Source organism: Diplotaxodon limnothrissa, linkage group LG13 (assembly GCF_057381915.1).
Source record: "Diplotaxodon limnothrissa isolate DT_005_m linkage group LG13, D_limnothrissa_male_GT1.1, whole genome shotgun sequence".
Taxonomy (NCBI): Eukaryota; Metazoa; Chordata; class Actinopteri; order Cichliformes; family Cichlidae; genus Diplotaxodon; species Diplotaxodon limnothrissa.
Genome location: NC_140608.1, coordinates 3,069,221 through 3,086,096, shown reverse-complemented (window position 1 = coordinate 3,086,096; position 16,876 = coordinate 3,069,221). Strand labels below are relative to the sequence as shown.

Sequence of the window (16,876 nt, the reverse complement as noted above, 5' to 3'; positions counted from 1 at the left end):
CAGTCAGCACAAAAGGCCTGAATGGTGTTTGCAACTCAGACGGCCATTTCTTAACTTTAAAAATAAGAAGAAGGTTCTGCTCTAGCTGAAAAAAATCAAACTACTGCTGATGTTAAAGCTTCCTGTTTTTACCAGTACCGCTACACCGAGGTTGTAGATAACCTAGCCTAAATTGAACGATTACTTCTGAAACAGGAAAAATACACCTCATCAAGACTCACATGCTTTTTGGCAAATCCGTTTTAATTCCCTCCATAATGAAATTTCCCGTGTTTTGTGCTCTCGCTGTCTGTAAAAGACGTGACTGGAGCTGTCTAGTCTCATCTGCAGACAATGACTTTAACATTTAGAAGGACAGTTGAGGCTCTAAGGCAGGAAAGGGTGTCCAATAAAACCATATAGTCACGATGACTGTCTGGGCGAAATTACTTTATGGCACCTCTCTCTGCGTGTCTCTCTGTCTTGAGTTGGGGCGGAAAGTCACGTTTATTCTCCAAATGCATGCTGTTGGTTTATGACCCTGCAGTAGGATGAGCCCTGAGAAGATTATATAGCCGCAATAAATGAAGGAAGCTACGAGGCGCTGCACTGACTTTGACAAAACAAGGAGGCAGAAATGTCTCTCCGTGGGCTGAAACTCCGAACACATACCTGAGAGCAGTGAAACACCTTGACGGTGGAATATAATCATAATGACAAACATAATAAATCGAGTTATTGGCCTATAATCCTGTTTAATGTCAACCATGAATTACTGCCTTTGTTTCCCCCCCTGTAGAATCAGCCGCAGGATAATAATATAGGATAATGCTGTATGTAAGCCTTTTTATTGGGTTGTATTGCGCTATTTAATAAACGACAGCGCAATTTTAACCTTTATGAGTTTTAGGCTACATTGATCAGGGGCTACAAAATATTTTTGCAGTAGTTCTATAGCAGGATATTTTTTATGTCTACAATGTTGCCATGTGATGCTATAAATATTATTAATATGCCTTTAATATCAAGTTAAAAACAAACAAAAAGAAAAAAAAACTGATTTGTGCGGACTAATCCGTGCGTAAAATTACCAAGTCGCCAAAAAGAAGGCGCAAATGAACACCGACGCTGTAATCCATCTTTTATTTTATTTAGAAAAATCACCATGAGCAGCATATTGAACTTATAACCTAAATGACAGGATGAAGGCCTTATTTTATCACACTTCGTCTCACAGCACAGCACAGGCCTGTCGCTGTAGGCTAACATAGCCTGTTGTTCTTCCTCTTCTCTCAAGGAGAATGTGGACAAAAACGAAAAGCACCAAAATACCTTTAAAATCCTCACAATGTTCCCGTTGCTGCGGATGTTATACCAACTTACATTGGAAAATGGAAATCGATTGTGCGTTGTTGTAAAACGTCTTAATAGGACAGTAGCTGGTTACTGGGAGGAAACAGCGAAACAGAAAATCTAACAATCAAACTGCAGTCACACCATAGCTTAGCCATGACTGGTGTGTGTGTGTGTGTGTGTGTGTGTGTGTGTGTGTGTGTGTGTGTGTGTGTGTGTGTGTGTGTGTGTGTGTGTGTGTGTGTGTGTGTGTGTGTGTGTGTGTAGGCATGACCATATCTGCATTTCAAACCCACAGTAACAACAAATATACACAGCAACAATGACAACAACAGCAAGGACAACAATACCAACAAATATGCCCCTATAAGGCTACATGCAGAGTTTATAAAAACAAAACAAAGAAGCTTTATTCTGTCTTCTGGAGCAAATTCCTTAAAAGCTCCTTTCTGATTAATAAGGGAGACCAGGATTGGTTGTAACACAGAGAACTTCTCCACTAGGAGCAAAGTGAAACAAGTTTCTGTACAGACCTGTCAGGCACCTGAAATACAGCAAGAAGAAGAAGTGGTGTTTTGCTTCCTTTTTTATGTTGCTTATTGTAAATATATAAAATCTCGTAAATTTAGCAAATGCACTGTGGTTACAAGTGCATGACATGTAAAAGGTTGTGATTATACAAAACCTACATCAGTATTTTTAACTATTATGACCCACGCATTTGTGCAGAAACTTCAATGGAGGACCAGGAAAAGACAAGAGCGCCTTTTAAACCCAAACAAGAGGTGGTCCTATTTAAAATGCAGTAGACTCATTTTATTTACAGCCAATAAACCAAAGCCTCAAGTCACAGATAATGTGTTAGACAGAAAATATTCATCTTTAGTCGCTTATTAGCCAGTTAGACAAAGTACAGCTGACCCTGGTCTGAAAAAGCCACTGAAGTGGGACAGAAGTGAAAGTATCACATTTAAAACACATTATTACTTTAGCATGATCAATTCACCTTTTAAGTACTTGTGATTTTTAGATTTTTCACATGTGTAATCTTGGTGTTCTCGAAGATACATTTGGTTTTGGTTTGTTTTCTAAGGGTAATCGCATTGTTAAAAGAGCATAAAGAGAATAACTCCAGCCTTAGCGAATGTGTCTTTTATCTTTTGGTAGTGCCAACCCAACAGTATTAACATCTTTCACGTAAATATGTTAATACTTACATGCATCAGATACAGTCCACTAGCCTGAATCCTGTTTGCTCCCAAAAATATTTCATTTTAATCCCATACAAATATTCTGCAGCTATTTTTCAGGCTATAACAAGCAGGTATTCAGCCATGAGATTACTCATGCGGTTTATCTTTGATAGTTTTCCCTTGTACTTCAGTCCGAGCTTGCACATTAAACATAGTTTTCATGAGGGCGATAGTTTTAGCCTTAAATCATAAAACACCATTCCCATTTTTTTTGTTGAGAGCACAGACAGTTTAAGTATTACGTCTGGAATGTTTCAAGCATTGCCATTTCTGAACATGAGAGATGTGCATCCATATTAAAAACAGATGTGTTTTAAAATGAGTAGTCTTTGATATGAGCTGGTATGTTTGTGATCGGGTTTATTGACCTCCCTGTAAATGTTAACACTTCATTATTTACAACTACCCCGGGTTTCAGATGAGCTGTTTTCTTTTTAAAACATGCAGATGGAAGAATTGTGCGCCAAAGTACAGATTACCTAACTTTTTTTAAGACATTAATGTGTGTGTTACAGCACATCCCGGTCTCCCCTGCAGAGTTTATCACTGCAGTTTTCAAAAGCAGCAATGTTAGCTCTACAATCCTTTGCTTAGTCACAGCTGATCTTGCCAGTTCATGTTAGAGATGTTGGCCATCTCTGAGCACTGTGTTTCTTTTATCACCACCACCTCTTCACCTATCACAGGAAGAAAACAAAAGCCCCAGCCTCTAAATTCATCATTCATTCATACTCCTCCTCTCCCGAATCATCAACTTCTTCATCTTCATCCGTCTGTTTTGGAACCAGATTTTGACCTGTCTCTCTGTCAGATTTAAGAGTCCTGCCACCTCCAGGCGCCGATCTCTGGTCAGATACATGTTGTAGAGGAATTCCTTCTCCAGCTCCAGGGTCTGGTGTTTGGTGTAAGGACATCTCTTTTTCCGGGTCGATTTGGCATGGATCCAGCTAGCTGATGGATTTTCTGCAGGAAAAGAGACGAGAGTTGCATAGGTTTTTACTCACACCAAACACCATGTATATTTACTTTCCTCTGGTTTTAAGCATGTCTTTCTGTGTGTGTTGTGAGGAGTTCAAAGGCTGGCATAAGATTCAAAGAAAACATTTTGTGGAGCAAATTTTATGAGCCCACAGTTTTTGGCTCATTAGAAAAAGAAACACATCTACACCTTTTTTCACATACTCCTCCTGTAATTTATGACAAACCCGTAATTTAACATAATGTGACATAATTGAAAATGTGGCCACATTTGAGGTTTCTGTCCTTTTCGATTTGGAAGGACAGTGAGCTGCTATAAATACAGGAAAGTATACCCAATAAAGATGAGCCTAAATCTCAGTACGAGAGGAGACAGGGCTGAAAAACAACCACAGCCACACTCATGCTCATTTTTTCTGTTTTTTAATCAGCTGAGTAAGGATATTTTTTAAACATTTAATAGTTTGATAGTCATGCTCTCACAATGCTATTTTGCATTAAAAAAAATTAAAGCACTTAGGATTCTTACATCATTAAATTAACTTTAGATTAGCTAAAATCTCTCATTTTACAAAAAGTAGATATTTTAATGAAACCCAGATAATTGTTTTGTTTATCCCAAGATAAAATATATTAATGTATCTCTACTACTACTACTACTACTACTACTAATAATAATAATAATAATAATAATAATAATAATAAAGCTATGAGTCTGCACTCTGGAGTAAGGGTCCAATAATGTGTTTTAAATGGCATGGCATGCTTTTAGAGCATAGCATGACTATACTGACTATTTTAGGCAAAACTAGCTTGGAGTAGTATTTGCAAAAACGGGCTCGCTAACTCTCCTACTATCAGAAAAACCTTCATGTGCAAGTCAACCTGGGTTTTCATATAGCTATTGACAAATTGTTAAATAACAATATCACCTTAATTATTTTAATGGACAATAAGGTTTTATATTTTACAGTTTACAAGACATTTATAGGCCCATAAAAGTCACACTCCCCTCTCTAACACTAACACACACACACACACACACACACACACACACACACACACACACACACACACACACACACACACACACACACACACACACCTGTGTATCGCCACTTCTTAAAGCTAATAAACATTCCTGAGTTTAGTGTATCTGTGTTTACCCGGGTCAAGCTGCTGCTGCTGCTGTGTTTTTCTGTCGTCGTCCTCTTTCTTTGGCTCAGGCTTCCTCCCCAGCTCCTCTACAGTCCCAAGCCGCTCCAGGACCACCTCCGCCGGACTGGCGAAGCTGGAATCTTCAGGACTGTCGTGTGACGGGGGTGAACTCTCGGGCTTAATTGTCTCATACCTCGGGCTCGGATTGGAGAGGTCACTCTGTGCTGGGAGACACGCGGGGAAAGTGGCCGAAACTTGCGACAGAGCGGTCTCCGAGGTGGGGCTCGCCCCTTCCCAGCAGCGTACAAACCTGCTGTCCGACGCGGATGCAAGGTGTTCGGCGTGTGTCTGAGTCTGCGGGCCGTAGTAGGGGTGGTGGCTCAGGAGGTGATGTGGATGAAAAAGGCCGGGGATGGACGCACCGGGGGCGGATTGCCGCTGCGGAGAAGAAGACGTAGAAGAAGTGGAAGTGTTTGTCCAAGGAGAAAAGCCATTTAAACTCGACTGTTTGTTGGAAAAATGAGAGAAATCCGGGATGTGTGAGCCGGGGGTCCCCTCCTCCTCCTCTGCTCCCCGGCCTGGCTTTGCGCAGCCAGCCGTCGAACCCTGCAAGCCTCCCGGGATGAAATGTGCACCGTAAGGCTCCTCGGTCTGGAGACCCATCATGGAATAATAATTCGTTAGCGACATGTTTATTTTATTATTTCAATAAAAAGACACTTAAATGCGACTGTAAAACGTTAGATGGGCTGGTATAGTGGCTTACATCCTCCCCTAAAATGGTAGTAATTTTTTCCTGCCCTTACTTTCTCCTCGGCTGCCCATTGGTTACTCTGCGGATCACATGGTTAGACTGTATTTAGCCAGTATAGAAGATAAATCAATTCATTCTTTTGTTTTCAGAAATGTGATAGCACGCCTACTGCGGATGGACCTGAATGTAACATATATATATATATATTAAAAAACAAAAAAACAAAAAAACTTGGACTCTTTTTAGAGGCTGAATAAAAAGTAGCATTGGGCCGTTCGTATGCCCGTTTGAAGAGAGCGTAGGTGCTTCTGCCTTTTGCACTTATTTAATGCAAAAATATGACTTACACTTTATTAGTAATTATGTCATCACAGCCTCAGATTGTCACAGGACTGATTAAAACGGGAGGGGATGGGCTTCGGCTTTCCTTTGTGTGAATCGTGACTCATTTCGAGCTTAGAGTGATTCTCCCTTGAAGTTCATGTTGAATTGCGTGCAGCTTTATTTTGCTGGAACTATTACCCAAGATCAGAAATTGATTTGTATCAGTTCACAAGTTCTGTGCTCAAATTAGTTACTTTTTTCTAATTTTAAAGTGTCGAGTGTTTTGTTGTTGCTGTGCTTTTGTTGTTCTCTTACTAAATAAACCAAATCTAAGAAGATCATTTGATTTATCCGTCATTTTAAGCAGTGGAAGGAAAACAGTGTCATAATCTATATATATATAGCAGTGCTTGTGCATAAAAGTGAAATTCCAAGTGCTTTTCTTTGTGGCTCTTATATGCTAGGTTAGGCCAGGAACGGTAAACAGTAAGGATTCATTTTGGCCCACTGACTTTTGAGTTCGGAAAAAGTGTGAAAAGCGTGAAAACTGCAAGAACATTTTTAATATATTGCACTGCTATTTCCAGGGTAATACTGGTGGCGTTACACAGGAGTGAAAATAGATGGAAATTTTAAATTATCTCTAGATTTAGTCAAGTTGTTGGAATAATAAATAATAATAGTAAATAATACTGTTGGTTAAATACAAAAACTGTACACATAAAGGTTTGTGTCTTTATAAATCCACAGTGATCAGCAAATGTTATTGTGCATCTAATGACTGCAGGCTCAAGGAATATAAGTAAAAGTTCCTATTGTCTGACAGATTTTGTGGGGGAGGGGTTGTGGTATCTTAATTGTTTCAGCTTTTCAAAAATCATAAGAGCCACGTGAATGTTTTCATCGTGATATTTTAGTTTTATTCATTAATTTTTAAATAAAAACTGTTTTGTAAAGGTTTTACTTTCTCGCCCTACTTCAGATCTAACTGCTCTTTATGTGGCCCATTCGCTAAAATGAGTTTGACACCCTTGGGCTACACCTTGATCGTGCACAGCTAGCGCCATCTTCTGGCTGAATGAGACAAATCTGATTGAAAGCACTGCAAGGACTCCAAACTTTGCAATTAAAGAAGGTCCAAAGGCTTTCAGTAAATTAATTAATTACTACAGCTAATAATATTCAGATAAAATGAGATTATATGCTTGGAATATAACGTCTTGAAAATAAATAGACACTTTGAGAGTCACTTCCAGCAGGATGAAGAGAGGTATGTGAGCAAAACAGTCCTCTATGTTATACAAAATATCCCAGCAATCATTTATAAATCACTGCAGAAGTGATTTTAAGATCTGAAAATCTTGTTTCTTAAGTGGTTTTATGAAAATACTGACATGGAGAAACACATGAATCAGAATTTATGATTTAATGACTTCAAACCTCATTCGGACCAGAGAGACTTCTCAATGCCTGAATGAAATTCAGGGTATCTTACTCTAGATGGCAGTGTTTTAACGGCTCCTCTGCTAATGGGCGGGGGTGGGGTGGGGGGTCTGAGGATGCTGTAAAAGAATGGAGAGTGTTTGCTGTGTAAAAATTAAAAGTCACTCAAGCTGCTCTTTAAATTTATATGACAGATTGTAAGATATGATGGGACAATGTTGGCACCATTTCCCACGATGCATTTCCCTAAACTGATGCCAAGACGTTTTAGAGATGAGTATTAAGAAAAACAATTAGTGAAGTGTTGTTATTACTATCAGGCCATATTTTACATGATTACTGCCCTGGTTTGTCATTCATCATCTTTTTATTTACTTGTGTTCCCCGTATTGGTAACACTTTGCTTGTGCTTCTGCAAACAACTATATGTTGTGTCTTATAAACATTATAATGGACACTAAATGCAAAATACCTCATTCAAGTGTCCCTGTTAGTAGATTCGGAGTAATTGCTAATGTATTTCTACACACACTCTTTTTATTATCATGGTTTTAATTCTTTGAATAAAACAGAATTGTACATTTTAGTCAGTGTTAGAATATTACTATATTAAAAATAATTTGACACGGGACAACTACAACTAAAAGATGAGCCTGGTACCAAAATGTATCTTCATATGATCTTTCATATGCTATAACTTGTTTCACCAGCCATATATCTCAAATGCATCTTTTCAAGTTTCCTCCATCAGATAAAACATCCTAGGCACCAATACCTATTTCTATATCTTGCTCATAGACATTAAATTTTTTATTTTTCCTGTTGGAGCTATGATATATTCCATGATAACGATGCTCAAAATTGCTTAAAAACATAAAAAATGAAATTTTGGCTTTTGATTCGGACACTTGGTGAGTAGGTTAAACTGACTTGTTTAAAGGTAATATACTGCATGGGTTGATTAAATACGCACCAACTTCATTCCACATTGTAAAAAAATTGAAATGTTGATTTTGAAGGTTTCCAGTTGGAACTTTTTTCAGAATTGTTTGATTATTTCTTTAATGAAATGACTGACTATTAAAGCCCCTGCAAGTCTACTTCTACACTCCTTTAATTTTCAATATTATGTAACTAAAAGTTTGCAACAACTACTAGTACGACAGCATCAAGTTCTTGCAAAGGTAAAACACCCCAAAAATAGTTTTATTGGGGGTAGCTAGCTTTGATGTCTTTATTTCCAGCCAGAAACACAATCTCTCCTTTGTCTTTCTTTAGACATCACTCACAAATACACACCCGTTTGCAGTCCCACTCACACACAGATGAGGTGAATGTTTGAGACAAACAAAGCGAGAGGCAGCAGACTGTCTGTATTGCCCCAATAAAAGTCACGAGTTGAGGAAATGGTGGTTTGTGGCCGTGTGGTTTGTTGGGATTTGTTTGCGGTTCAAGGTTCATTAGCAGCCTTGGACTCACTGGGTGTTTCTGCTGTCTGGTCCCATGTTGTTCAGACTCAGCACACCAAGGTGTAAAAGAACAAAGAACAGAAGTCTGAGAAGTTCTTCTTTCCAGATTTTCTTTAATGCAGTACTTCTTCTCTTTGCTGTCGAATGTTAAATAGTATAGTATATAGTATAGTATTTTAGATTGCCTTACATTTCAGTTACAACAGGCGTTTTTAAAATTCAATTAAATCCATTGTCCAGTATGGTTGTCGAGCTCCTTTTTCTGAGTACCCAGGGTTTTTTCAGAGCTTGGTAGAACATCATCCTCTTCTATTACTCCTTAGCCATAGAATAACCTTCAGGAAATACTAACACTAAATAATTTTGGTTTCTCTGGAGTTCAAATCTCAAACTTCTGTGACTGAACAATGACATTTGCATTCCTAAGTTAGATGTTGTGTTACTTGCCTTGATGTTATTTATTTCTGTTCACTGCTTTTGTTATACACTGAGAAATTCAATTTTTAATGAAGTAATTTTCTGTAATATCTTTAACCAGTGATTCTTTTAATTTTAACATTTACAGAATATTTAAATATACTTAAAACTGTTTTACACATTTTGTAACCTTGTAATATTGTTCATCCTTTTCCAGGTCTCCCATAAACAACAGATGTTGGAAACTTTAAAGCTATAAAATTAAGTCATTAAACTGTCACAAATCAACATCTAGGTTGTCACAACTCCCACTAAACCCATTTCAAAAGAAACAAGTCTGTGTTACTATAAACAGTCCTGTCACAAGGGTATTTAATATTATTTCATTACTTTTTACATTTAAGAATATATATGCGACATTAAACGAGACAAAAAAGAGGAATTAGACATTAGACAATGTGTCAGTGGTAATGATAATCTTTTTAATGTTTGATCAACAACAGTTTCCTCATAGTCCTCATATTCATCATCCTTAAACGAGTACATAAAGGAAATCCAGGAATATAACTGCACTTCTGTTGATTTTGCTGATTAGAGGAGAAATAGCAAAGAGGCAAACATCAAACGTTATGCAAAGATGATTGTTTAGACTCATATTCATTTGGTTTTATATTCAGCTTCAGTATACTGAGGTACTGACTACTAAACTGAAGTTATTAGCATTAAGCAGGACATTTTTTATGAATGCATACACATTAACATCATGATAAACACCAACTTAAAGAAAATAACATCAAAATCCAATATACATATTTTTTAAAAGATATTAACAGAAAACTCAAAACATATATTTTGTTTTGCTTGTTTCAAATGAAAATGGTAAATGGCCTGCATTTGTATAGCGCTTTTCTAGTCCATAGGACCCCAAAGCGCTTTACACTACATTCAGTCATTCACCCATTCACACACACATTCACACACTGGCGATGGCAAGCTACATTGTAGCCACAGCTGCCCTGGGGCGCACTGACAGAGGCGAGGCTGCCGGACACAGGCGCCACCGGGCCCTCTGACCACCACCAGTAGGCAAACACGGGGTTAGTATCTTGCCCAAGGATATTTGGCATGCAGCCAGGATGCAGCCTGGGATCGAACCACCGACCTTCTGATTAGTGGCTGACCTGCTCTGCCACCTGAGCTACAGCCACCCCTATGGATAAAACTTCATGCTTGCTCACATGGCCTTGTGTTCAAAGGACATGGCCTGAGGCAGAGAGAGCATTAATGGCTTTGCAGTGAAACCACATGACTTGAAGCTGGAGTTAAGAGAAGCATTCCAAAAGGTTTTCTCAATGGCAAACATAATAAAATCTGTGTTGGTACAAGGGAAAAACACCATGAGCTCTGGGTCTTCCTTTAGCTGGGTTTGTGTATTACCCTCTTATATGTCTCTTACCACCTGCTCATAGGTGTCCAAAGGTTGCAGATGATTGTCTTTTAGTTCTTCTTCCTCACCAGTTCAGAACAGGTAGTCACAGTCTCCTGATTCTTCTCTTCATTCTGCTGTTCTTTAACCAGATTTTCACCTGAAAACAAAAAGATAGCACACTGTTTCCTTGTTTTAAAATGATGTTTTCTTCACAATGTACTGAAATAGAATTAATTTAAAAACATGAGCATACTGAGACATATTTCAATATGTCACCATTCCACATACACACACATCTAACAAAGATTCCCTATTTTATCTGCACAATTTTCATTGCTTTTGTCCTTTTAATTCCTGGAATATCAATACATTTCAAATATATATATATTGATTTGGCTAATTTCAACTCTGGATATATTGGTTATCATTAGTTTCTCATTGTGAAGACTACACAATATTCCCTGCAGCTGAACGTTTAATAGTAACAGGACAGCCCATTATTGGTAATCATGAAGTCACATAGCTTTTTGCACTTTGCAAAGTTGGTAATTACAAGATCAACAATTAGAATAGGTGTCTTTTTGTTTTCATTTAGTACATTAACTGATTAATCATCATATTGGATAATATTCCATTGTATTTGAGATATACTGATATGAGTCTTAATAACATCCAGATCGGATGGTTAATAAAGGTCAGTCTTTTAGCAGGTACTCCGCAGATTTAAAATCTATCTTTAAAAGATAAAAACAGTAAAAAAAATATTATACGTTTATAGTGACGTAGCGCTTTACTCGTGTGCGTCACGTATAGTTGTGTTTTGTTTGTATCTAACAGAATCCTGAACACATATTAAAAGTAAAAAATTCCAAGTTAAATTTCACAAGTTGAACAAAACCTCATGGGTGGAGAGCGTTCATCATCACGCCACTCTTAACACAAATCTTTGCCAAGATGTGTAATCACATGCAGCTGCACAGCATATACGAGTCCTTCAGCCAGAACAGTGTACAGAAAAGACTTCACAATAACGAAGCAATACACATCATATAGTACTCGAGTAGTTGCAGTCCAGTAAGCTGCTGACAAAGATGGAATATTTGCGCCTAAAGTCATTGTTGGAATTTATTTTAATTTTGCAATGAAAATTGGGAAAAGCGAAGAGTAGAAATGCCATTCAATTGCATTGAAATAAACTATCAAATCCAGTCATGTGACCGCTAATCTAGAAACCCTTGTCTGATGTGGAGATCGTTTTATACATTCTCGTACTATAATTACGCCGTGACTTCAACTTACTCAACTTCAACTGCCGTTTACACTGTGGCCTACTCTCTCTGATATGGCTCTGACTGCACCGGCCTCCTCTCGTATCTCCAATGCAGTGACAACTCCTGCACTCGGGCTGTTTCATTTCTTTCTCGTGTTGGTTCCCAGGTGTAAATTCCCTTCTAGGAATCAGTCCTCGATGTGCCTACATCCGTCTGATCGAAACCATCTTCTGTTGGATTAGCGAGGAAAAATTTCGGAACATCATGTGTCCTTTGGAGAAATCCTTGGATCTAACGCCTTTGCTTAAAAATGGGTTTAACGCGGGCACTGTAAACCAAGATACTCGTGATAAGCAGCTTCCCCGGCAGCTTGAAGAGAGGGTGGGAACAGATCCTCCTCCTAAAGGGTCAGTTTGGGCCACATACAGCCCAATTTGATGTAGAGTGAGCTGGACCAGTAAATGCTTAATACTGTACTGGAGACAATACACTTGTTTTGCACTAAAAAGTTGAACAAAGAGGTCCAAAGAAAGACATTCCTTACCGCACTCCCTTGAAAAAAATCATGTCACGGAGCACTTAAATTAAATTAACCTTCTTGTTTAATGTGTAAAGCATTTACTGAGACATCTTTTAAAAAGTTAGGGTGATTTTAAAAATATAACTTTGCAGATTCACATTCTCCGTTTGTTTTGTTATAATTTATGTAATTTACAGATTGTAATGGCTCTACAGAGACACAAATCCTTCACACATAGTTTTTGTAAGCAAAAACAATATTATTTTACCTCTTTATGAGCAAAAATATAGAAATAGAAGGCATAATTTTGGAAATTCATCTATTAGGCCAAAATGGACAAATGGCGCCTGCTCCCAGTGTTTGACACCTTTGCAGTTGCTTCTTACACAGGAGTTACAATTAAAATGAACTTGTAGTTTGAGTCTCTCTAGGATGTTAAAACACCTTCAAAGATAAAACTATGAAATAAAACAGAATAAAAAGATCGTGTTTGCATGTGCTCATTACCCTCAAGACAACAGTCAATGGCCCTCAGAAAGGAAAAGCTAGCATTTGACCTTGAGTCTCTTTAAACTTGGTCTTCTGAGTATAATTAAGTAATCCTACAGGATGGGCTGGATGTTTTTACACTGAAGCCACATCAAATAAGGCCTAATAAACACCGTGTAAGTGAATGTCATAAGAAAAATAAGGAATTCTAAACTTTTAATTCCACACCTGATGTCCAAAACAAATTTGGATTTTCCATGGAAAAGAACGAAATAACAAATCTTACTAACACAGATGAGAATATATAGTGGAAGAAAAAAAACTGACTGTAGGTCTTTGATCTACCTGCAATAAGTTCCAGCCCTCTTTTGGACCCTAAAAGAACAATCAAGAATGGTTTATTAGATTGTTTTTAATGGATGAAAAAATTATCAATTACCAATAATCAGTGGTAGTAATAATATTAGCAGTAGGAGCAGTCTCATAGTATAGTCACACAGTGGAAGTAGCAACTTATGAAATATGCTTTTTTTTCCAACTGATGGATGTCTTTTTAAATAGTGAGGAGTAATTTCAACCCATTCTGCTACTATATTTTAAAAACAGTATGAGGTGACAAGTTATTGTCTAATAAATATACAGAATGTGTCTAATCACTTTCATTGAGCATTCACTTATTATGAGAACATCTCACTATGTGCCTTCAGTGAAAACATGACCAGATTTTTCTTTTTAATGGTCTCACTGTAGTAACTTAAAATGTATCCAATTTTGACATTTAGATTAGCCAACAGGCATTGATTAGAAAAGCCTTGTTTAAGGAAAGTGACAATAATGCATGGTTCACATCTTCAAAATACTTTACATTGTGAGCATTTGTGTTGCTTTCACATGATAAAAGTATAGCAAATATCCCTTATATTTCCTGAATACTTTCCTAACTAAAGCATACACTGTCAAAAAATTTAGATCTGTAAGTCATTTTGCAAAAGCATACATATTCATATCAAAATAAGCAACTTATGATGCCCCCACTTCATTGCCTCAAACAATATTGAAATTCACAAGGACAAAAGCTGGTCCTTCTGTAGAAGCATGGGAAAATCCCTGGACTAAACAACAGCCAAATCATGAAAGTATCGCACAAACAAATCCACCACCACTCTCTTGTTTCTAACCTTGGCCTGCTGCCTTAATCAGCTGAGGTTCAATACATCTGCAGCTGTTGTAGGAGAAGACAGAAGGCATTATAGGCAGCAAGTGAGGAAACTGCACCAGAGGTGTGGTTTACTGATTGGCTGATCTTTTTGTGAAAGCTGTTCTTCAAAAGGATCTGTAGCCTCTTATATGAGGCATAAATCTCGACTAGCTTTGCAATGCAATAGTACAGTCCCGAGAAATAGCTATATTATAAATATAAGATGTGTAAATGTAGTTACCATTATGTTGACAGGCCTGCTTTGAAAAAACTATTCTGATCAGTTTTGGATGGTTTGTGATTATGATGTGTACAGATCAGTTACTTAGCTGGTGAATTGACCAGGTTCAGTGGTAACCAAACTAAATTTGCATGAAGTACTTTTGTGCAAAACAAATGTAGAGCAAGCTGATGCAAGTCTTTGGGGTCCTTAGGGACTAGAAAAGCGCTATATAAATACAGGCCATTTACCATTTACCATTTAAATGAGGCAAAACATCCTTGATGGCAGAAACCACAAAGGACTGGTGTATTTTAATTAATGTATCAAATAAATATATCCAGTGAAAATGATGCCCACTGCTCACCATTTAACCATATGGAACACAATATGCTTTGAGATTTTTTACTTTGTACAATGTGTGTATATTAAACGGTAGTTACTGTAGCCCCTGTGGACGTCTAGGACACACGTGATAATGTCTGGCATGCAGAATAGGCTTCTATAACACCTTCTCATCGCAGAGTGCCAAATACCGATGTTCGTTCTAAACGGCAGCTTACAGTGGTCATGGTCGTTACCTTTGGTAGTGCGTATGTTTTAGTAAAATTAATATAAGGCTGTGTATTTTTAGTAATCTTGTTCGAAAAATGTAGTTACTCTAAACTGCGGTAAGAAAAAAAATAGAAAAAATAATGTTAGGGTGTGAAACGGCAGTTGTAAAAGCAAAAAAACAAACAAAAAAAACAAACAAAAAAACCCCCACAGATAATGAATGAAACTTATAGTTCACTAAAAGCATGTGTTGTTTGTCCTCCATCGATTAACTAACCAGATTTTCATTTACAGGAAATCCACCCACGCCAGGAAAATAATATCTTGTAAATTCTGTATCGCCTAAATATCCGCAAATGTATTATTATTAGTAGTAGTAGTAGCAGTAGTATTGTGAAATTTCGCGCAATTAATATGTTGTAATATGTGTATAAGTGTTTAGGACAGTGTGTTTAGGACAGTGTAGTTAATATTTTGTGTTTTGATATATTGCGACACAAAGCACTGAACATTTTGGCCTCGCACCTCATTCAGTGAAACAGATGCCCAAAACTAAACCAATAAATAAATAAACATAGGCTATATTAAAATAAAATAAAAATGATGCGGGTAGATACATTATTAAGGCAGTTTAGTGAGGGTCAAACAGTCGAAACACTAAATGTAAATAAAACCAGAAAAAGTATAAGAGGCGAAATTATTAACATGTTGCCTAATGCCCTAATCAGTAAAGTATGAAATCCTACAGTTAGAAAGGTAGGCGGAGTGGCGTCATCCAGAACAAATATACGGGCTCTGCGTTGGACATTGTCCATAAAGCAGGTCTTTATTTTTTTAATTACACACACTGACTACGGAGTCCAAAGAACGATCTATCGCCACCACACTCACTTCGAAATATTCGTCTTCTTCTTGTCACGTTTCGCTAATTGAGTGCAAAGTGCAGGGGGCCCCTCATCCCTGACGTGCACCCGAATCAACGTCGCCTGTTCAAAGTCGATTGTAGCGCAGCTTTTAATGCAAATAAGGACTTTAAATGAATGAAGTTGGAGAGGAAGCTGCAAATATCGTGGAAATCATAAAAGATCTGATAACAACATTTAAAAAATTTCTCGTTTTTTAAATTGTTTTTGTGGAGTTATACTTTTTTGTTACATTGTTTCTGTATTTTTAGATACGTATGCAGAATCTGACGTTATCAACAATTACCCAGGCGATGAAATCCCTGTTAAAAAAGCTGTTTCACACATTTTTTTCTAATTCTCTTTAACATAAAAACATCTCTTCTCTACTTTCATCTAAATAGAGGAAAGAAAGATTAGTCTAATTAAAAACTCAATTAAATGCGCGTTTTATTGTACTTTGTCTAAAATTGTCAAACACCAGTGATTATTGTTTAGTGACATCCAGCTGTCCCGCGTAAATTAGCGTGTGTGTACTCTATGCAAGTAGAGCACTGGAGAGTTGGAAAAGTCCCTGTTGCTCATTTTCATTCAGTGTTTAATTTATTACAGGTTAATGAAACGGAAATAACATCAGCATCAGGATTACTCATCAGCTATATATACAGCATAGGCCTATCTTTGTGTGTGTGTGTGTGTGTGTGTGTGTGTGTGTGTGTGTGTGTGTGTGATTGTGTGTGTGTGTGTGTGTGTGTGTGTGTGTGTGTGTGTGTGTGTGTGTGTGTGTGTGTAGGAGTGATTGTGTGTGAGAGAGAAAAGAGGCAGAATTTTATTAGGCCCATAACTCTTAAGACTCCAGAGGAAGCTGGAAGCATAAAAGTTGAAGGCCAAATCTCTGCATACTGCAGCCAAATCTGAAACAGCTCGGCTGAGAGCTGAGAAATAAATATTGGTGAGATATCACAACTTCACATTTCCTGCGATGGGATAACAGTGAGACACCACGGGAACTTGTGATTAAGATGCTGAGCTGGAACCCAAATGGTTTTTTCTTTTTCCTTTCTTTCTTTCAAGCCACTTTCATGTACTAAAGGTTTATATCAAAAAGAAGGAAAAAAACATAATTTAGACCTATAATGGAGGCTAAATGTACACATATGCGAT

General features: G+C 37.5%; 1 protein-coding gene across 1 annotated transcript; it reads right to left on the bottom strand.

Annotated features, from left to right (window-relative positions):
• Nucleotides 1-3,303: 3,303 nt before the first annotated feature.
• LOC146619674 (homeobox protein Hox-D9b-like) lies at nucleotides 3,304-5,411 on the bottom strand. The gene is made up of 2 exons (XM_085369189.1): nucleotides 4,730-5,411; nucleotides 3,304-3,548 (listed from the first exon to the last, which is right to left on the bottom strand). The coding sequence occupies exons 1-2, from the start codon at nucleotides 5,409-5,411 to the stop codon at nucleotides 3,304-3,306; spliced, it is 927 nt and encodes a 308-aa protein (XP_085225315.1).
• Between the last annotated feature and the right edge of the window lie 11,465 nt (nucleotides 5,412-16,876).